This window comes from Lithobates pipiens, unplaced genomic scaffold (genome assembly GCF_037356315.1).
Source record: "Lithobates pipiens isolate NorthernLeopardFrog02 unplaced genomic scaffold, aLitPip1_a1.2 Scaffold_22, whole genome shotgun sequence".
In the NCBI taxonomy this organism is placed as follows: Eukaryota; Metazoa; Chordata; class Amphibia; order Anura; family Ranidae; genus Lithobates; species Lithobates pipiens.
In genome coordinates this window covers 177,052,038-177,074,373 of record NW_027507784.1, presented here as the reverse complement: position 1 = coordinate 177,074,373, position 22,336 = coordinate 177,052,038, and the positions used below count along the sequence as shown (strand labels likewise).

The 22,336-nt window shown below is 38.3% G+C and overlaps 1 protein-coding gene across 1 annotated transcript in view; it reads right to left on the bottom strand.

Moving 5' to 3' along the window:
* Positions 1-22,336, bottom strand: part of COL3A1 (collagen type III alpha 1 chain) — a 119,373-nt gene that overhangs the window by 7,703 nt on the left and 89,334 nt on the right. Inside the window, exons 23-43 of the mRNA XM_077448668.1 lie at positions 20,909-20,962; positions 20,317-20,415; positions 19,833-19,886; positions 19,698-19,751; positions 18,724-18,777; positions 18,191-18,244; positions 18,003-18,047; positions 16,676-16,774; positions 16,052-16,159; positions 15,901-15,954; positions 13,328-13,381; positions 11,765-11,818; positions 6,298-6,351; positions 6,095-6,202; positions 5,900-5,953; positions 4,282-4,335; positions 2,661-2,822; positions 2,265-2,372; positions 2,020-2,127; positions 438-491; positions 229-336 (exon numbers count right to left, since the gene is read on the bottom strand). Coding sequence (XP_077304794.1) covers positions 229-336; positions 438-491; positions 2,020-2,127; positions 2,265-2,372; positions 2,661-2,822; positions 4,282-4,335; positions 5,900-5,953; positions 6,095-6,202; positions 6,298-6,351; positions 11,765-11,818; positions 13,328-13,381; positions 15,901-15,954; positions 16,052-16,159; positions 16,676-16,774; positions 18,003-18,047; positions 18,191-18,244; positions 18,724-18,777; positions 19,698-19,751; positions 19,833-19,886; positions 20,317-20,415; positions 20,909-20,962 — 1,593 coding nt within the window. The remainder of the gene's footprint in view (positions 1-228; positions 337-437; positions 492-2,019; positions 2,128-2,264; positions 2,373-2,660; positions 2,823-4,281; positions 4,336-5,899; positions 5,954-6,094; positions 6,203-6,297; positions 6,352-11,764; positions 11,819-13,327; positions 13,382-15,900; positions 15,955-16,051; positions 16,160-16,675; positions 16,775-18,002; positions 18,048-18,190; positions 18,245-18,723; positions 18,778-19,697; positions 19,752-19,832; positions 19,887-20,316; positions 20,416-20,908; positions 20,963-22,336) is intronic.

Sequence of the window (22,336 nt, the reverse complement as noted above, 5' to 3'; positions counted from 1 at the left end):
TCCAATAATGTGCAAGCAAAAATGCTGTTTTTGTTATTTTCCTTGCATATGATTGGGTACTCTTTGCAAAGTGAAGCTTTGCGTAATTTTCTAAGCTCTGGAACAACTGCACTTTGCATAGTGCACAGTCTATTTCTTTAGTAAATCAACCTCAGTGTGTCTATTACAAATATAAAGCATTAAAATGTAAAACAGAGTTGACTCATTTTAAAATCAGCTTTAGCTTACGCTTTCTCCTCTGTCGCCATTCTTTCCAGCTGGGCCAGCAGGGCCAGGGGCGCCTGGGTGACCAGGAGATCCAGGAGCACCAGGAGAGCCATTTTCACCACGGTCACCCTGTAAAAAAAGGAAGAAAAACATAATTACCACATACACAGCAAACACATTTATAAATAAAGTTTAAATTATGTAAGGAGAACTACAGAACTGATATTTACCTTAGGTCCGGATGATCCATCACGTCCAGGCGCACCATCAGAGCCAGAGTTACCCTAAATTAAAGAAAAAAAAATCAACACATTTTAAAATCACACTGTTTTGCAGAATAAAAAATTATTTTAATATGTTGTAGGTCTGCATATGAAATGATAACAATTTTAAACGGTCAAGTGTACCCATGAGACAGTCTAGTAAAATTGCAACTAGTAAACATGGTGGTATAGTGATTAGCAATGCTGCCATGTACACCAAAACACTATAGGTATATTCTACATCTGTTATGACTTTATCTTCATATAGTTTAAACTTTTTTCCCCAATGGGTCAAACTTTCCAACATTTTGCTTGCAAGGGACACATTTGTCTGCAAGGTCCACTGAAACATGGATGATATGAATTGTGAAATATGTTCTATGAACTGTTTTTCAAAGCACAAGTGTACTTTTATTGAAAGTACACTAGACCACTCTGCCTAGACCTCCAGAGCTTAAAGGTACAATAAAAAAAAATCATGCCCAACTGCTTACTTGCCTTAGTAGTACAGCTGCAACCTGTACCAAGCCACTGGTTTGTTTTGATCTGGTTGAATTGCAAAGATTTTCACTTCTGGCCATGACTGCAGCATGGACCCTCATAGACTTGTATAGGGACATTCCCTAAGACTGGAGACACTAGGAAGACAGCCCTATGTATGTCTATGAAGGTAAACTTTGCAGGTGTTGCCAGCAGTGAAGATGACTGCAGCAGAATAGAATCAAAACAAAGGTGTGGTTCAGGGCCATTCTTTTCCCCGAAATTTTGCTTATAATGAAATATGTTGTCATTTATAAATATCAAAAATAAAGAAAATTAAAAAATTAAATAAAGTAAAAATAAACTCAGGTACAGTATATCATCAAGATAAAATCACTTAAACGTATACCGTAATAAAGGGGCAGACTAGACTGGCTGCCTTTATCTGCTGTCAGTATACTAACATTTTATATGATCTGAAAATACTTTACAATAATATGACTAAGAAAGCTGGTCAATCACCATCTTAGATGAAGTTATACTGGTGTTATTGAAATCCCTAAAGTCATCTGGAGTTATAGAATAAAAAGTTACAAATCTGTATGTACTAAGTGTTTTAGGCTTAACACGGAATAACAAGGAAACTAAAATGCTTGAGTGACTTATGTCACTATTTAAAATGTCCTTTTTTAAAACTTATCATGCCAAATGAAAGCTCCCAAAACTTGTCTGGATTGTCTTAGCTTTGCAATAGTGCTGTATAACACTACAGAAGAGTTTACTTCTTAGCTCTGGTGATTCATCTGCTTCTATGATACCCTGAGCAACAGGAGCCCAGGTATACTGCCCTGTACTGTATAGTGATCCATATTTATGATGGAATAATAAACGTAACTGAAATCCTTACTAAGTACAATAAATATGTGCAGAGACCTCTAGATTTCCTTCAATGGTAGTCCATATGCCTAAACTAGCTATGCCTCCTATAACTGCTACTGGTTAAACCATAAAATGAATTCCCATGTTGTTAACTTTGGCAAAGCAATAGAGCACGCTGTAATTTGCTTACATCTCTTCCAGCTTCTCCAGGGGCCCCATTATTTCCAGCTGGTCCTGGTAAACCAGGGGAACCACGTTCACCTGGGAACCCATTGGTACCTGGTTTTCCATCTTCACCCTATAAAAGGAGAACAATGAAGAATATTTAAATATATAGAATCACGTAAGTATTTTCTGTGGAATGATTGGCTGTAATTTTGTACTATTTTACCATTTTTTTCCACATAATTTAAAGAAAGGCTTAAAAAGCCATACCTTAGAACCTGGAAGACCAGGAGTTCCTGGTCTACCCTGCAATCCAGGCAATCCTACAATACCACGAGAGCCAACTGGACCACTAATACCTGAAGGACCTGGAGCACCCTGTAAAAATAAATATATGTAAATGAAATTCAGAATAACATTTTTTCATTAATATGCATACAGGTATAACTAATTGTCTTTCTTCACTTTATATTTTCTCCAACAGAACAGAGTGATATTGTGATTTATTTGTCAGTAAAATAGTTCCTTACTAGAGCAAACAAACAAATAACACTAATAAATAAGAGAGACTACTGTTCCCTTTTTTCTTTTTTTTTTTTTTTTAGGTTTTCACACTAATTACGTTTCTTACATTTTTTTAAAATAAAATAAGGTAAGAATGCTTACCGATTCTCCTCGATTTCCTGGTGGTCCCCTTTCTCCTTGTGTACCTGGTTCACCCTTTGGACCTGCACTACCTGGACTACCAGGAGGACCAGTACTGCCAGATGGACCAGCTGGACCATCCTTTCCAGGGCCTCCAGGGGGACCAGGAGAACCAGAATTGCCCTGATTAAAAAAAAACAATTATTTAATAAAGAAAAAAACGAATCATTGTGAAGGGCACTCTATACATTAATGCTTGTTTACATTATAAAAATAAATAAATACATACATACATACTGTACATTACTGGGAAAAATAAAATATACTTAATAGGATAACACTGAAGTGAGTGCAACATTGGCTAACCACTAATTAAAAAATGACAATACTTGCCCTAGTAGTATGTATTCCCAGAAGATTACTAAACAATGCCAGGGACCCTGTGTGCAGTCTGAATATAATGCTGCTTAATATTTGAGATTATGTATATGTTTTTTAAATTAGAAAAGGTGTCCCCATTCCAGAATGGGCTAGGGGGTTTTAGAAATAATGTTTAAGAATGGTTCTATTGGGTAAGAAATGAAAGAGAGAAATATAGAGGGTATCATGGCAGGCAATATGTGCATGAAAAAAAAGGTCAACTGTATGACAGGGGGCAACATGTGGTGACAGGATGGCCCATGGAGTGGCGGATGGGGGGGGGGGGGGGGTTCAGGACAGTGAGTTAGTGAGGCTGGGAGTTTTAGTTGGTTATGGATGGATGTCAGCAAGCAAGGCAACAAAGGGAAACATGGGATTGTAAGGTAGATGGAAAAGGAGGGTTCTGGATGGCACCCAGGCTCCAGCAGACTAGCAGCCAGAGGAGGGTGCAGCACCATGCACAGCAGCAGCAACAGGTATTAAAAGCTGATTACAGGGCTCAGGAGCCAGTAATGTTTAGGGCTAGAAGCTAAGCCCAATGGCAATCTATACTGCGCGATGCAAAGCTCCTAGGCTGACTAAATCTTTCCTACTGGTTGCAGAGAATGGGGAGGAACCAACATTTAGTGCCCTGGAAGCATGGAAGCAGATCATAGGGCCAAGATGATTTCTGTTGCTTGCTGCAAATTCTGGTGTTTGTTACTGACTGGGGAGAACAGGGTCAGTCCATTTTCACTGATACTGCTCCCTGTCCTATCTGGGAAACTTCACTAATATGCGGCTTCAGAATTAGTGCTGGGGGGGACCTTCTGGTTAAAAGCCAATCAGCAGCAGTGAACGTTTGGGGGGGAGTTAGTTGTGGGGCTGGAGATTTCAGTCCTTGTGAAGGATGTGTTTCATTTATCAGTGATAGTGGACTTTACTCCCGCACAAGAACTTTACACAAGAAGTGTTGGTGGATCAATCCACTGCGCATGTCTTATGAAATTTGTAGATAAAAGTTTACCCTGCCATTGCTACACAGCCTTTTCACCTTTGCATGCCTGATCTTGTGGCTCTTGACTGTAATAGGGTGGCGAAGAGTTACAAGACCCCCTGTGCATCTTTGCACAGGAGGTTGAGGGAGGGCAGTGCTAGCTGTTTCACTCACTTCCTGAGTTCTTTTTTTACAATAATTATGGGATATATACTTTTTTTGAAAAGGGTATATTCAAATACTTACATTAGCACCTGGAGGTCCAGGCAAACCACGAGCACCAGGGAAACCAGCTGTGCCCTGTAAAGCAACCACATTCAATGTCACTTCTGCAAATATTAAGGTTGATATCACTAAATTTTCAAGCTAACTATACATTTGCAACAAGAATAAGTTAAAGTTTCATTATATACCAAGTTCAGTATGCATTTTATATTCTGTGCACTTGTGGGCTTTGGAAATGTAATATTATACTAGTACAAAATCTTTATTGTGTTAGTTTAATATCTAGAAAGTTACAATAAATCTTTTAGGATGATGTATGTTAATGATTCTAGTCATGTAAATTATGAAAATACCCAAGAGTATCCTTTCTACTATTGGAAGTCATTTGTTATGATGCCAAGGGAATATTGCTTTATTGTTTTCCTACTATTAATATGTACCTTAGTAAAGTCAACCCTGTGGCGTTTCACATACTGATCAGAACTACCAGCCCTTTCCAAATGAGGCACATTAGGTCAAAGTGTATTGTTCATATGTAGGGATTATGGTTCAACAAAGTTCATATGCTTGAGTAATAGGTGAGTAATAAGCAGTCCACCTCCTAACTACCCAGAGTAAAGGTGCTAACAGCTCATCTGTAAGCCACAGGAAAGAAAATGATCTAGAATCTGCTGCACTTTAACCTTTAATGAATTTTCTTTAAAATCATCACAGGCAGTGTGGAAATGTTTCAAAGAAAATGCAATAAAGGTTGAAGAAGTGCAATGGATGCTGAATCCTTTTCTTCTCTAAAGTTCATATGCTTGTTTTAAATATCCAATGGTTAAGGCAGTGGCTTACCAGCTTATCATGCAAAACAACAAACAAAACAAGGCATTATGCAGAAGTCAATTTCCCTTTGCTAGTATATTACTGTGGCTCCTAGAAACATATCTGGGACACCGTCTATCATTTTACTCATTTTGTGGTAATACTGAGCTGCTTCTGAAACAATAAAATATGTGATCTATCAAATACGTGGTATGGCTGGGTCTGCAGGCATGTTGCTGCTTTAGTAAAATAAAAGATAAAAACAAACCCTGAATCTTTAAAAGTACAGCAATGTGCTGTCTTGAGTTTGGCAATTTGAAGCCAGAGGAGTAAAAAAAAAAAATAAATGAATAGGAGCGTAAAGAGAGAGAAGTTCAAAGTCACGTGACTGCATCTCATCTAATTGGGGAGCTCTGTTTGCTGCATTTACCAGGAGAACTCCATCAGGCACCACATGATCGGCAATGTGGCACACATTTAATTAATGGGCTGCTTTCATATGGACTTACATTGTGAAGTATAATGGAGAGCAGATATTATATCTGTTATTCATTTTAAGTTTCCCCTTTGGAGACATATTGGCTTAGGAGGTCAATGTATAAAACATGTCTCATAATGAAGCAATACATTAAATGGCAACTTTCACATTTCAAGCAAATATTCTCCAGGTCTTGATGTACTGTATAAGCTTTATTTGGCTCTCAGGTTGTTTTAATATGCTTTAGGGTACCCTTACCAATCGGTGTTCAGTATTTGCATAAATCCTTGCTGCATTATGCCCAACTCAGATACCTATATTAAAAAGTCACACCTATACTTGACTACTTACAGGTGATCCTGGAGCACCACGGTCTCCTTTTGAGCCCTGAGGACCAGTATTACCCTGTAAAAATGTAAGGAAAAAGATATCAGTTTTACAGTTTTTTGGCTTATTTGCATACCATTCTAACAGAGGGACTAATTATAAATAGCATAATTATAACAGAGGGACTAATTATAAATAGTATAGTGCAACAATACGTACAGCAGGACCAGGTCCACCTGGAGAACCACCAGCACCTTGAGGACCAGGTTCACCTCGCTCACCAGGACCACCTTTTTCTCCTTTACCACCAGGTTCTCCATTTTGACCCTGCACAGAATTCAAAATGTTATAGTACAGAATTAAACCAAGCCAGAATGGAATTGATTACATAACATTAAACTGATAACACTCTATGTACTTACAGGAGCTCCAGGAAAGCCAGCAGGACCAGGAGGACCAGTTTCACCACGTTCCCCCTATAATTATGTAGATAGAAAAACATTTACTGAAACAGGAAAAACATATATCAACTCTTAAAAAGATATTAATTTAAACATGGACTTTAAATTTCTCACACAAATCTTAGCAAATAGACTTATATCGGTCCAAGGCCATCTAATCTCTCAAGACCAAACATGGTTTATGCCTGGCAAAGCTGCAGATAATAATCCTAGGTGGGTTTATACCCATTTACAACTTGGCCCTGAGATCTCAACTGGGGAAATCCTAGTATTCTTGGATTTAGAAAAGGTCTTTGATTTGGTGGATTGGCAAAACATGCAGGGGGTCTTGCCTGGGTTTGGCTTTGGCCCAATTTTCCACAAATGGATTTCATTATTATATAGCAACCCAGCGGTTGCAGTTAAAATCAATGGGATGATATCTGAATTCTTCCAAGTAGCTAGGGGTACCTAGCAGGGATGCCTGTTATCCCCAGGCCTATTTGTATGAATGATAGGACCATTGGCTGTGGCTCTGAGAGTGTCTTCTGATGTGAAGGGAATCCAAGTGGGTTTGTTGGAGGCAAAAACTGTGTTATATGCCGACAACCTGGTCCCCTTTCTACAAGATTCTGACTCATCCCTGTCTTCGGCCCTGACCATATTAGATACATTTGCCAGGTTCTCTGGCCTTAAAGTTAATTGGGGTGAATCTCAAATTTTAGCATTGAAGGTCTCCTGCCCAACTATGAGGTCCCCTGGTGCCTGTGTGCTTCAGAGAATTGATCGGGTGAAATATATGGTGGTTGATTATATCAAATGCTGTCTCAGACTTTATTCCCCTAAATGTCACTAAAGTGATACAAACCCTTAAGCACCGCATTCGAGCTTGGTGGACTCTACCTCTTTTCCTGATTGGGAAAATAATTTTGTTGAAAATTACACTTCTCCCTGTTTGTTTATACACGTTTTGTAACTCGCCCATCTGGATTCTTAAAAGTGTATTTCAGACTATAGGCAGATAAGTGTCTGATTTCCTGTGACATGGGGGTGCCCTCATATCGGAGTACAAGTACTGCAAGGACCTTGAAAGGAAGGGGGTTTGGCGGTACCCAATTTCTCACGCTATTTTGTAGCAGGGCAGTTGGTTTTTGTACATAGGTGGCTGATGCAGCCAGAGGGTGATGCAGCTGTTTCACTGGAGGCAGCAATTGTGGGATCCTATCAGGTATGATATCATCTGGTGTTTCGTGGATACAGGGCTCCTTATCCCCTTATGGTGTCCATGCGGTCTGTTGTTAGGGCATGGGAAGTGTCCAGAAGGGCAGAAATGAATAATGATGGGGTGAGTTCTCCACATGTGCCATTATAGAAAAATCCGCAGCTGTCTCATTTTTACTTTTACCCTGACCCCATTCTTTGGACAAAGTTTGGGATCAAAACAGTGGGTTTAGTGGTGGGGAATGGAGTGCTCCTATCATTCAACGCACTAAAAAGTAAAAATCAGCTCCCAAACTCTTATTTTTTTTAGATTTATTCAGCTTAAACATGCATTTGCTGCTCAATTTGGCTCCACTGGCCTATGTGTACGGGTTATCAACCTGGAATCCTTACTCAGAGGTATGACCTCACTAAAGCCCTCTCCGCTATATACAAACAGTTATTCATAGATACCCATAAGGTTCTTTCATCTTTTCGCACTGCCTGGTTGACAGGTTTTCCCCAGTAAGATGAAGACGACTGGGACATATGGGGCCCTACTTTTTATAGGCTGGTGTCAGTACAAGATCACCTTATACAGTTTAAATTCATTCATCTATTTTACCTCTGCTAAACTAGTAAGAATATTTCCTTCACAATTGTCAAACTGCTGCTCCTAGGACAGACTTCATGCATATATTTTGGCATGGTATGACCAGTCAACAGTTTTGGTTTGAGGTTGTAGGATGTGTATGGTCTGTTACGACTATCAATATTAATCCTTCGGTGGAGATTTGTTCACTGGGCCTAACTGAATCACTAGAACGATAAAAATGATAAATCCACTGTATCCGACTGATTAGTTGTATGCTGCCTTGATTTAATGGGGGTGGGAGATTGAAATTTGAGTCCATGGGGGTATATGGTATACTTGCTTGTTGTTCCTTGGAGAATAGATTTTGTGGAATTTGTAATTGTCTTTTAAAGAAATGTGTTGAAGTATATTTTAATGATGTCAATATTTTGTTTTGGAGTCACATTGCTTATTGGTGCTGATGTATTGTAGGAACACATTTAAAGTGTTAGCAGCAATTCTTAGGTTATTAGAAGTTAGGTCACAGCTCAGGAGTACCTTTAAATATAACATACCTGAGGATTAATATTTATAGAATATTAAGCCTCAGGTATGCAAATTTCACAACTAAATTCAAGGAAATCACTCTTTATTGTGGATGTACTATGGAAAAGTAAGAATTAGATCTTTAATGTACTTTAGAAAAGGTAATTTTGCCATTTATTTGTCTATTGATCTGGTGCCTGAACTAACTAACTGAACTCAGGCCATGTCATCTGTAAAGTGCATCAGGAACTTGTAAAGTTGCTAAAAGTGTAAGTCCATATGAAGATGAGGGTAGAAACAAGAGGTGAACACCAGCTTGTAAATGGGACACATTGGTTTCTAGGAAAGTAGGGCATCTCAAGTAACAGACTAATTATCAAAATGTCAGAATTACCTAGAGAATCTGAATATTTTTGGGAGATTCCCCTTTCCAGGCAACATATTGATACAAATTTATACACCTTGCCTTGTTTATCACATTGGTTTAAAAAGAGGCATAACTACATCCAACAGTGTTTGTGTAAGATACAAGCATGTGCGGAATATAAGACGTAGGCATGATATACAGAACTAAGACTTTTAATACTTCACTAATCACATGCATATTCCAGATCAGTAATAGGCAGGCTATATTTTAGGCATGATAACCTACATTTTGGGGAAGAGGGTGGAAGAGTAACTTATTGGAACTACGATAACTCTTCAAAGTGTATCCAGGTTTTGTCAGGATAAACTGAAGTATATTTAATAATTAAAAGATATCCTTAAAGGGGATTCAAGGGAAAACCTTGTTTTGGCTGTGCTTAGGGCATCAGTTGCCCTTAACCTGGCCTTGCTTGCAATAGGTACAGAGGAGCCACCCCATATGCGCTGCCTGTACTGACTTGCCAACAGACACCATCTGCTTAAAATTGCATTTTTGCTTATGAAGTGACAGGCAGGTGAACAGCTTTGGTTTACTATAGGAGAATGAAGGATGAAGCTGGGATCCCTGGACACTATTATTATTAATATACAAAATTTATATAGCGCCAACAGGGCTTTACAATGTAGAGGGAGGACAGTACAATTACATTAAAGTTCAATACAGACAGGGTGGGAGGGCCCTGCTCATGGAGCTTGGAGATTGACTGGTTCCTAGGCTCCTGTGAATGATCTGTCTCACATTCAAGCAGGACCGGTACAATGCAGGGGCGGAAGGGGCAGATGCCCTGGGTGGTACAGTTTACTGCAGGGAAGGGGGGCGCAGGTGAAGTGGGCTTCTAAAAACGTTTTAGAAGCCCTGTCTGGAATTGTGTGTGCGACTGTACACACCAGCTGCTAATAGCTGCAGTTGCAATGATGTGCCGAGTGTGCTCCTGCACCCAGCACAAGCCAGCATGCCAGCCCTTCACTTGCCTTCCCTGTCAGTGGAGATACTCAAACTCCTCCCCCTTACAGGTGCTTCATAGTTCTGGATGGCCCAGGGGGACATCACTCACTGAGAGGCCGGAGATGATGGGAGGCGAGGTGGGAGGACTCAGAGGAGCATCATAGACTGCTCCTGGTGCTGTGACCAAGAGGAGCCGAGGAGGAAGAACTAAACACTGCATGACTGCAGTGTGTATCACACAAGTAAGCAGATGATTGCAGCTTAATTAACTCTATAGATTTGGGGCGGTGGAGGTGGCAGAGGGGAGGTTAATTACCAATGTTATTAAATTTCAGTATCATACAGCATGAGGGGGTTAATGTATTGCCATTGGTCACTGATGCATTAGTGACCAGTGTCAGTTAATTAACCCCTTTGTGCTGCAGTGGTGGCACCAGTGTTAGTGTAAATTAACACTGACACTGGTGCCACTAATGCAGCACAAAGGGGTTAATTGACTGCTACTGGTCACTAATTAGTGGCCAATTAGTCGCATTAGTGGCCAATGGCAATACATTAATCCCCCTTCCATGCTGTATATTACAAATTGGGTCAAATGCCAGTGATAAGAACAAAGTCCCAATTACTAGATTGCATGGACCGCCTATCACATGTAATCGCATTAGGATCAAAACAAGCTGGCTGGCTAATCACAGCTACCATCCTTCCGAGATTCGAGAAGCGCAGTAACATCAGGTGATGGAGCAAATCCCGGAAGGACAGGTAGCTGCGATTAGCCAGCCAGCTTGTTTTGATCCTTATGCCATTACATGCTTTTGCTGTAAAAGCAAAATTTTATAATTTAAATAAAGTTTTTAAAGATTTTTACAGTATGGCTAGCAAGCCTTTTTGTATTTTGGGGACCATCTGTGATATTTTTTCCTGGATGGTGGATCCACTTGCCATAAGTGGTTCCTTGAAAGGACCTGGCTGGGTTTAGTGTCACTGACCTTCCCCGATAGGAGGTCTGTGCAATCTGTTAAGCAAGCACTTTATCTATGGTGGAGGTGACTGTCACAGGATCACTCAAGTGAAGGTGGTGGATGGTGTGGATGTTACCAAAGAACTTTTTTGATCACATTGGGACTTTGTTTTTATCACTGGTGCTTGACTCAATATTAATTAGTGCAACTCTGTTTATGAATTTATGATTTGGGACTGTGTTATATCTCACAGTAGAGTTTGCGGCTGCTTCAGATGTTCATGTTATTTGACGTTATTTGATGCATATTACAAATACCGTTGTTAATTAACCACTTCCGACCCATCACAGTACATATACTGCTATGGGGTGGCAGCTACGGGCGTATGATGCTGCTTGTTTCAGGGTGTCGGGTGCATGCTCCCACCCACCTACTCACCTGTGATTCGACACATCAGGAGACTGTCAGCAGATCCCAGCCAATGATTCATGGCTGGGACATGCTGATCAGCTGTGTCAAATCACAGCCTAGAACTCTGTGTTGACAATCAATACAGGGGCTCTTTACAGAGGGAATGATCACTTTTTTCTTTTCCCTGAAAAGCACTGACTCTTTGTTTACATTGGGGGGGGGGGGGTGCAGTTTGCCATCTACGCCCTGGGCACCAAATGACCTTGTCCCGACATTGCGTTCAAATGCCATATTTTGTCTAGATATACGTCATCTGCAATAAGTCATTATACTTTTCTGTTTCAATCACTAAGCTGTAGAAAAAAAAGGGTTTAAAGTACTTACAGGACCGCCGCGTGCACCAACAGGTCCAGGAGATCCAGCTGAACCAGATTCACCCTGTAAAAGCACATACATAAACGAAGAACTTTAGTCAAGAGAAATATATTCAAATGTAAATGTACATAGGATCACATAAAATGTATGCAAACCTCAACCGTGAACTTCTTGCATTTGCTCACTTTTGCTCTTTTAACAATACCATTGAATTTGTTTTGTTATATGTTTGGTAAGTGTAAAAAGCACACTGCTGATCCTGTCAGAAATATTGTGAACTGTTATATTCCTGTGCTGCAGTCTTATCAGTTACCATTATTCCCAGCTCTCACTGGACTACAACATTCCTCCCCTCTATGTTATGGAGAACAGGAGAGGAGCCATGCCTCTTCAGCAGAGTTGACCAGCTCTGCTGAAGGGGCATGGATCCAGAACATTTTGCTAGAATGCTTCATTTGCCAGGATACAATATTGGTATTTACTAACTAGCGAATGATTTCAGTTTTTCCATTGATATTTCCAGAAGCTTGTTATCTGCACTCCTGCCCTCTCCTTATGCTGATTGCTTAGTGAGAGTAGACATAGTAATGTTTGCTATCATCTGGTAACGTGCAGGAGGAGGTTTATGCCTTGATCCAAGTTAACGTTTGTATGTGGAATGTTTATAATTTTTTTTTATAAAGAAGTTTTATTTTCACTAACCAGCAGGGCCACTGATAACACAGAACGGCCAGCCCTCAGTTCAAAAGGGGGGCCCAGGCACCTGCTGAGCAGGAGAGCCAGCTGTACTAACTTACTGCACACACAGATACTCTTCTGCCTCCTCCTGCAGCATTTCTGGCTTCTCCACTACTCCCTCCCTCCAGCTGTGCTGCAGGGGGAACAGTTCTAGCATCCGCACCCCCATTCTCCTGCTTTCTGGGCTCCTTCTTTGCACCCCTCTTCCCTGCAGTGTTTCCAGCTTCCCTCCTCTCCCGCCAGCAGCTGCTGCAGGCACACAAGAGGATGTTTCAGGATGGAGAGTGGGAGAAGGAGCCAATAAATACATCATATAATAATGATTATAGTGTATATTTTTTGTGAATATATAATTAGTTTTTTTTGTGGTGGGGGGAGGGGGGGCAAGCCCTGTTAGGTAAGCTGTATGGGGCCCAGTGATTTCTAACAGAAGCCCTGCTAACCAATGTGTTTTGTTTTTGCTTTTATCTTAGATACAATGTAAGTCTACTCACAATGTATTTGTATTATTGTTTACATTTAAGCGCCTATGGCAAAAAAAGGGCTTCTAGAACTATTTTTAAAATTCTCAGAATTTTCAAGGAGGCCTTTGGATTGTAACAGCGGAAAACTGTTGTGGACCATTTGTACTCTTCAGGACAGTACATTCAAAAATAAAAGACACAAAGGTAGTCAGACATTGTTTGATACCTATCTCGTAATAAATGATGTAATTATTACAAACATTCCCTTTAAATAAAACATTTGCATGTAAATGTATGGTTTACTAGATAATAGCACTCTTAAAATAAAATATGGTTAAATTTACATATCAAATTTGAACAGGCACATTACCTTGTCTCCAGATGGGCCAGCAGGACCAGGGGGGCCAATGGGGCCAGTAGAACCCTAAATTAAAAAATAAATAAATAAAAACATTAATACAGGTATATTATGCAGGATCTCAATACATTGAAACTGATGCTGGATATGTTTTTTTTTCCAGGCATAAATAAAAAAAATGTCATAATGTATTACCATTAATTAGCTATCTATGTTACATAATTTTGGAAATGTTGTATAGTAAATATTTTATAGATTATAATAATAAAGTGTTAATAATGCCTACATCTATAAATACTAAACTGCTAAACTGATCATTTATTTGCAGCACCTATAAAAATTGAGACATGCACTTTCATGCACTCCCATTGTCTTCAATTGGCTCCCAATGCACATTGACAGACGAATAAATGCATCTGAAGTATTTTTTATGATGTACCACATCTAGGCACTTTTCATAAATTTAAAATATCATCAAAAAGTTACTAAAATAAATTAATTCAATTCAAAAAGTGAAACTCATATATTGTATATAGATGCATTACACACAGAGTGATATATTTCAAGCATTTCTTTCTTTTAATTTTGTATTTTTATTACAGAAATGTTGGCTTACTGACAAGTATGTCCATGTACAGTATAGTGTCCACTCAATACTTGGTCAGGGCTTCTTTTGCATGAATTACTGCATCAATGCGGTGTGGCATTAAGGCGCTCAGTCTGTGGCAGTCTGTGGCACTGCTGAGGTCACCTCATCTGCATCTTTGCGTCTGGTGTCTCTAATCTTCCTCTTGACAATACCCCATAGATTCTCTATGGGGTTTAGGTCAGGTGAGCTTTCTGGCCAATCAAGCACAGTGATACCATGATCATTAAACCAGGTATTGGTACTTTTGGCATTGTGGGCAGGTGCCAATCCCTGCTGAAAAATGAAATGAGCATCTTAATAAAGCTGGTCAGCAGAGGGAAGCATGAAGTGCTCTAGAATTTCCTGGTAGAGAGCTGTGTTGAATTTGGCCTTGATAAAACACAGTGGACCAACACCAGCAGATGCCATGGCTCCCCAAATCATCACTGACTGTGGAAACTTAACACTGGACCTCATGCAACTTGGATTCTGTGCCTCTTCACTCCTCTCCACTCTTCCTCCAGACCTAGAATTCCAAAATGAAATGCAACATTTTCCACAGTCCATGATGATTTGGGGAGCCATGTCATCTGCTGGTGTTGGTCCACTGTGTTTTATCAAGTCCAAAGACAGCCCAGCCCTCTGCCAGGAAATTCCCTAGCACTTCAGGCTTCCCTCTGCTGACCAGCTTTATGGAGATGCTGATTTCATTTTCTAGCAGGACTTGGCACCTGCCCACACTGCCAAAAGCACCAATACCTGGTTTAATGATTATGGTATTACTGTGCTTGACTGGCCAGCAAACTAGCCTTACCTAAACCCCACAGAGAATCTATGGGGTATATGCAGCACAACCTTTTTCAGTAGCAGAGTCTGCTGATAAACTTAACAGCCCCAGAAGATAGCCACTCTAGACAGTATCTGGTGGCTCTGAAATGGGCAATAAATCATTGTCTTTTGCCAGAAGAAGCTGCCTGTAAGTAATAGGATATACACCATTAGACACAACAGATGTGTTTGGTGCTATATCCCAACAAAAAGTTAAACTTTGACAAAAAAGGTTGTGTAATTGGAAAGAGTGGTCACAAATACTTAGAAATAACATTTTAGAATGTGTATCTGATTGTCACAGGGGATCCCAAAGTAAATCTTTAAGGGTTAAGGGTTTAAGGCTTCCCCTGATTTAGGGTTTGAAAGATTGCTAATGTTTTTTCTTTGTTTGAACTTGATGGGCATGTGTTTTTTTTTTTTATTCAACCTGGCTTCAAATATATGTATATAAATACAGTAAGTATTTTTTTGCAATTCCCTGACAATCAGAACAATCTTTTCATTTGCACAATTACATCTGCAAAATGATAGTTAGTATCTGACAACTAGAGTACTTTCTTTAAAGACATTTTTTCCTTATCAGACCTTTCATCTTTTAGGGAAAATAAAAGGAAGTATTAACAATTCAATGGAAGGAGAGAATATTGGCCTGGCGCAATCAAATAATGATAATTATTAAACAGATAAAATCAGCTCTATGGTCATTCATGGTTTATTGATTAAACATTTAAAATATTTTATGCACAAGGTTTGTGTTGTCTTCTGCTCTCATAAGTAGTGATGTCTATCTGTGTCTGCTAAGAGAAGCTGCAAGACTGACTGTGTTCCTTCACACTTTTTAAGGAGTTTATTGCTTTGAGACTACCACCATTATCAAGTGGTCTTGTTCATACTTTCTTAAAAACTAAACACTTTGAAAATTTGTGAAAACGTATTTGAAAAACAGACGTTAGCTTTTATAAATCTCAGCGCATAAAAAAAAGTTACTTACTTGCCATAATGCTATAATACTTATGTGCCATTATCATGTACATGAAACAAAATGTCCTTTACTTGTGCAGGACACAAAACACACATTTGAGCAGATGTGTTTTCTAATACATTATACTGGGCTATACAAACTCACTCTCAATCCATCTTTTCCAGGTAATCCATCTCCGCCTCTGCCTCCAGGTTCTCCCTAAAAAAAATAATATTTTTATTATTTAATTAGGACAAAACATATCTGTATATATTGTGTGAAAAAATCAATACATAAATTAAACCTTGATACTGACCTTTTCACCTTTTGGCCCAGGATTTCCAAAGCCTCCTCTTTCTCCAGGCATGCCTTGAAGACCAGGTGGTCCCATTGCACCACCGGGCCCAGGTGGTCCAGCAGGTCCCTGTGTGTGTTCCACAGTGAGTTTAAAATGCATTTTAAACAAACATAAGCTTTTTTGTCTCTATATAAATCATTTGTATGTTATATTATTATATTATATATATTATAAACAAAATTGACTAAATAGGTGCAGCATTAAGTTCTACTGTATATAAAGCATATTGATCCTGCAGATAAATGCACACATATGTATGCATTCGTTGGGAAGTCATTTTCTTACATTTTTAAATGAAAGCCCTCACAGCTGAATCTCCCTACAAATATCAGCAGGATTAAACTGCCTAGCAAGACATTTTTTTCCATACTCTGTACATACCCTATACAGAAGTGAACTTGAATTGTTTAGAGAGGACTTAAAGTACCCATCCCTGATGTTATAGCTAATATAAAACTGCTACTATCAAGAGAAAGCATCAGTAAATAAACAAATTCAAAATGCCCATAACTAACATGATTTTACCCCACCTACTACATTTCTGAAGGTTCAGTAACTCATCTTACATTTTTTTGTAATTACCTTCCCACCATCTGGACCTGGAGGACCAGAAGCACCTCTATTACCAGTAGCTCCAGGAGGACCTTGCAGACCTCTTTCACCGGGAACGCCATTTTCACCCTGAGATGGAGAACATTAATTATATTATATTTATATCATATTAGTTCCTTGTAACATGTTACTTCTATACTTAATGCTTACTTTCTACAGTATATGGCAAAAGTACTTGAGTGACAATATCCCCACTTACAGTAAGAATGATTTTTAATTTACCAGCTAAAATGACAACTTCTGTTGTTTCTTACTGCCTTTGTGTTCTTTATCATGCTCATACCCATTTAGGGTATTTTCTACAAACAAGTATCATTATTTCCTGAAATCTAGCTTTTAAAGCCAAAAAGCCAATGCCAGCACCACACACCTGCACCTGGCAGGTTATTTAAAAGAAAGAGCATTAACTGCATAATACTGTTTCCATGGAAATCAACTTGTTTAAATTTAAACACAATGTGAAGCAGTCATCACCTCACCTCATCTGCAGCACTCTGAGACTATTATAAAGGGTTCGACAACACTCTTTTTAACCATGTCCATGCTCAAGATGGGTTTTAACCATCAATCTAATGTGTTATTCAGGTAAAAAATAAACCAATAAGAAAGATTGCATAAGAGTTAATCAACTTGCTTATAATGGTCATACACCCATAGGTTGGGTACTGTAGTGGTAAGTGAGCAGCAGATATGGAAGCCTTAAAAAAAAAAAACTTTTTGCATTAGCAAGTATTCACTGTGGGTTGACTAGTGAATGTTGTCATTAATTTATTCTATGAAAAAAAAATGGCCAGTTTTATGTAGTTTCTAAGTTGTTAAGATGTTCCAAAACATGTTCATTTAGTCTTTTGGCTTTGTGGCATGAACACTGATTAGAGCTTATCATTTTCTATATGAAATACACTAACAGCACTTAGAAACAGACTTAGTAGGACCCCTAATGTTCTGAACATCCAGTCAATGCAAAAAAAGAGTTCAGTGCACATAGAAAATCACTGATCTCACCTTAAAACAGCAAGATATTCTTTTTTCTGGAGCATGTACTTATTTTTCAATTGGCATACTTTTATATAGAAAATCATTAACCCCAAGGCTCATATTCTAAATCTGTTCCCCTAGATATATTTTAAATGCAATGACCGCTTTCATTGTGAATGTATCCTAAATTGATGACTGAGACAAATAAGCAATAGCCAGGTTCAGATGAATAAAGTATATATTTCCATAGAAAATGGCACCCACTACCAACTAAAAGGTATACAGCCAATAAAAAGGTTAATTAGGATGAAGAACTCACTTTACCACCTGGGGTTCCAGGACTACCAACTTCACCTTTAGGTCCCTGCAAGTAACATAGATTGAATATATGTATTATGGAGCAATTTACTCAGTTTATTCTAAATACATAAATACTTACATTCAAAGAAATAGTTTTTTAGGGTACACATATATCACACTTTATAAGGGAGTGGAAGTGTAACTTACTGCTTCACCGGGTTTTCCATTCTCTCCGGCGGGTCCAGGAGATCCTGGCAGACCCTGTCAAAATAATACATAATTAATATTATTCCTAAGGAATAGATTCATACCATCTTTTAAACCTTTACCTCATGCTGTTTTTAGTACCCAGTTTGAAATCAACATATATGACATATATGAACACAATTTTTTTCTAAATTCTGATATAATAGTAAAAAAATAAGAGGAACTGAAATATGTAGTGTAGTGAGTCCACAAATTAGCCTCATCCTGATATCCAGTGTCTGGTTTTGAAAACATCAATAATTGTTGGATGGCCTGACTAAAAAACTAGTGTAGCTAGATGCAAAAATGTGGCTAAACTAGCTATAGAAGGTACAATTCAAATTATGCCAATAACATTTTTAGGAAATTGAATAATAATTAAATGCTCAATATAGAACTATATCACTCATTTGTGTTTTAACTAAAAATAAATAGTATCAGTCTGGAGAATTAATTGTTTTTACAAACAGGTTAAAAAAAAGGTCTGACTATACCTGGAAGCCAGCTTGTCCAGGTGCTCCTGGTTCTCCTCGTTCACCTGGAGGTCCCTACAAACGATAAACTGTATATTAGTAATAGCAAATAGGAACTATTAGTGTTTGGAACTAGGTATTGGTTTGTTATCTTCTTAGTATCTTCTAAGTTATTGTCTCAGCAATTAATTAGTATCACTAATGTCATTAATCCACCACCTGTAAGCTTCATATATGCATATAATAATAGTAATACCAAAGCTTAATCAAAATTTTATAACGGGATAACATGTCATGTCTTCTAGGTATCATTGCAGCAATAGCTACTCAATCTCCATGCTGATGATTTTCTGACAAAAAAACACCACAATAACATCAGTTTTAACATTTTCAGTAACAATTTAACAGAGCTGATAATGTGGATTATTGTGAATAAAACTACACTGATATATTCATTTTATTTTCAAGTCTAGTCACTTCACTGTGGAACTGTTTCTGTTCTATTTCAATTACTCTTGAAAACCACAACTTACTCTGTGAGAAATAAATTTGACATTTTAGAAGGTTGTAAGTGATATTTGTCTGAAACTGAAACATCTTTCATTTTTAAACTATATACATTAACATTTTAGACCAATGCCAAAGTACAATGTTTAGGCAGCAGAACTGATGCACATTGCAACCCCGTTAAACATCAAATGTTATTTCTTGTAAACCTACAAAATAACCCTTATTTCTTATATATATCATAGATTATTGTACCTCATTTCCCTTTAAAAACATTCATAATTAAAAAAAACTCTGTGATATTTGTGTTAAGCATCTATTACACATTTATTGTTCAATAAGTGTGTGCTATTATTTTAACTTTCTTTGAAAACAATCAGGTGGTATTCTAGATTTTATTCAGTTTTGACTAACTTTGAATATTGACTGGACTTCTGAAATGTGAGTATATGTATTCCTGCTCATTCTATAGCAATAACAGTACTTACTGATGTACCCGGAGGACCCTGGGCTCCCGCGTCACCACTCTTTCCAGGAGGACCCTGATAAAGAAAAAAAGGCATATTAGATTATAGGAATAAAAACACTGGAAATAGAATTAATACAAAAATCACAACACTTACCTGTGGTCCAGCAGATCCAGGGCCACCCCTTTCTCCATTTTTACCAGGTTGACCCTAAAATAAGGCACACATAGTTAAACTAGAAACAATATCATATATTAAGGTCCAATAATCAAAAACTAAGGGTCACTAATAGGTTCAATAACCCCCTAACATTTTAAATCTCTCAAAGAATCCAGTTGCAAGATTTTCTTACTGTAAATTGTGCTCTTCCTCCATAAGGCCAGAAAGACAGTTCTTTAGAAATGCGTTTTCCAGCTGTACTGTTTACAGTATCTCAATTAAGTCATCACCATAGCGGCTAGATACTGGGATACTGGGAATTTTAGTCAGGATATCCTGCCACTTGCGATGCCAAGGCAAATTGTTGGCTACTGATCCAACTTGCCAAAAGCAATGCAAACTTTTAAATATCAGTTTTGTTTTAAATATTTATAAGATGTACAATAAGCATGCCATTTTGTAAACATTAGGAAGCACTAACCTCATTACCCTTTGGACCAGGAAAACCCATGACTCCAGGTGAACCTCTTGGCCCTGGTGGACCGGGGTTGCCAGATCGTCCAGATTCTCCAGCAGGACCCTTACATAGAAGATTGGACATTTTAAATGGTGAATATTCATAACAATATTATTTCTAAACAGGTAACTAAATATATTATATAATCTTTATCTTAATCTTTATTCTATAAACCTAATATTCATTAACAATAGTTATCATTGTATGATTATCTGTATTTACTATGACTGTTAACATTTTGTAAACTATAATTTTATCTTAAAATAATAATAATTATCAGTTAAAGAGGAAGTAAACCCATTGATTTAACAGTTTAAAAAAACTGTTACATTTCCAGCAGGTGTCGGGAAGGTAACTGTCACATTGTCACACTGTCACATGGCACTGATTGTGCTCTCAAACAAACTGTCATAACTGATCACATGTACAGCATCATGGCAGTTAAAAATTAAACAGGGGCCAAGATGGCAGCTTCCTTGGCTGAAAACAATAGGAGGGTTAGTTCCACTTTAAACATTTTTGGTTGTAATTGATGTTATACTGTTTGAATGCTTACTTGGGGCCCTGGTTTGCCATCAGATCCAGGACCACCAGGACTTCCAGTAGAACCCTACAATATAGAAGAAGGCAATGGTTAGTATTCAAAACAGATAATGAAACAAAACAGATAGTTGCCAGTTTCACAGTAATGCCCACCACATTGTAAGCAAAATTATTATCAATAAATGTCCATACCAAACAAGACTATAATTTATAAATTGGGTGATAGGCATTCAGGCATGAATGTTATTCTTACTAAATGACAATATTTCTATGGCTACAGTTGTTTCATAACACAAGAGTTCTTTATAGCTTATGTGCCTGCTATCAATATTTTTACACATAAAATCTTTATCTTCAATTTTAGGATAAAGCTTTACCAATTTCCACTCCTTATCGAATGAAAGTGCTGTTTTCAACCACTACAGCACTCTCACTGAACAGAGTAGAACTACCTAAATGGGCTTAATCTTCCAGTCCAAGAACTGAAGTTCATAGTAACAAAGAAAAACTAGTTTTAGTGGGGCATTCAAAGGATACTAATTTTAATAGATCATGATGTTTTTAAAAAAAAAACATTAGCTTTTCTCCCCATCAAAATTAAATTGTTAAATTTAAATAATAACATGTGTAAATCATACTTTAAAAACAACTCTTAACCTTCACCAAAGCATAGTTACAGTAACCAAAATTTTAAATGGTTCACATTTTATTACAATTTTAGTTACACTAGGAGTGTTTTGAAGATTCGGTTGGGGGCAGCAACCCATTGATTGCGATCTACCTGTCAATCATGGGCAGATGACTGATAGCTCTGCGATCTTGCTTTGCCAAACCCTGGACTGCTTCACCCACACTGCAGAGCAGTGCAGGGAAGGAACTACCTTGTGTGCTGCACTGATCGTGGTCAGCCCTTCTCTCACATCTATCCCAGGTGCTTGTGTGTGACATCACTTGGGATGGATGAGAGAGCAGGGCCAACCACAATCATCACACCAGAAGAACGAGTTGTAGTGTGTAGCCGATGCCTCCCTTGAGGATGTTTCTGCTCTCTGCTCTGTTACTGACTGACCTTATACTCTGCCCAACTAACTGACACCATCCACAGCCCTACTAACTGACACCATCCACAGCCCTACTAACTGTCACAATCCACTACTCTACTGTGCCCTATCTATTACTGACCTCTATACACTGCCCTACACACCTCCCTACCTATTACTGACCTCCATACACCACCCTATCTATTACTAACCTCTACATACAATCCAACACATCTTTCTATATATTACTGACCTCTATACACCGTCCTACCTATTACTGACCTCTATACACCATCCTAATTATTACTGACCTCTATACATTGCCCTACCTATTACTGACCTCTACACACTGCCCTACCTATTACTGACCTCTATACACCGCCCTACCTATTACTGACCTC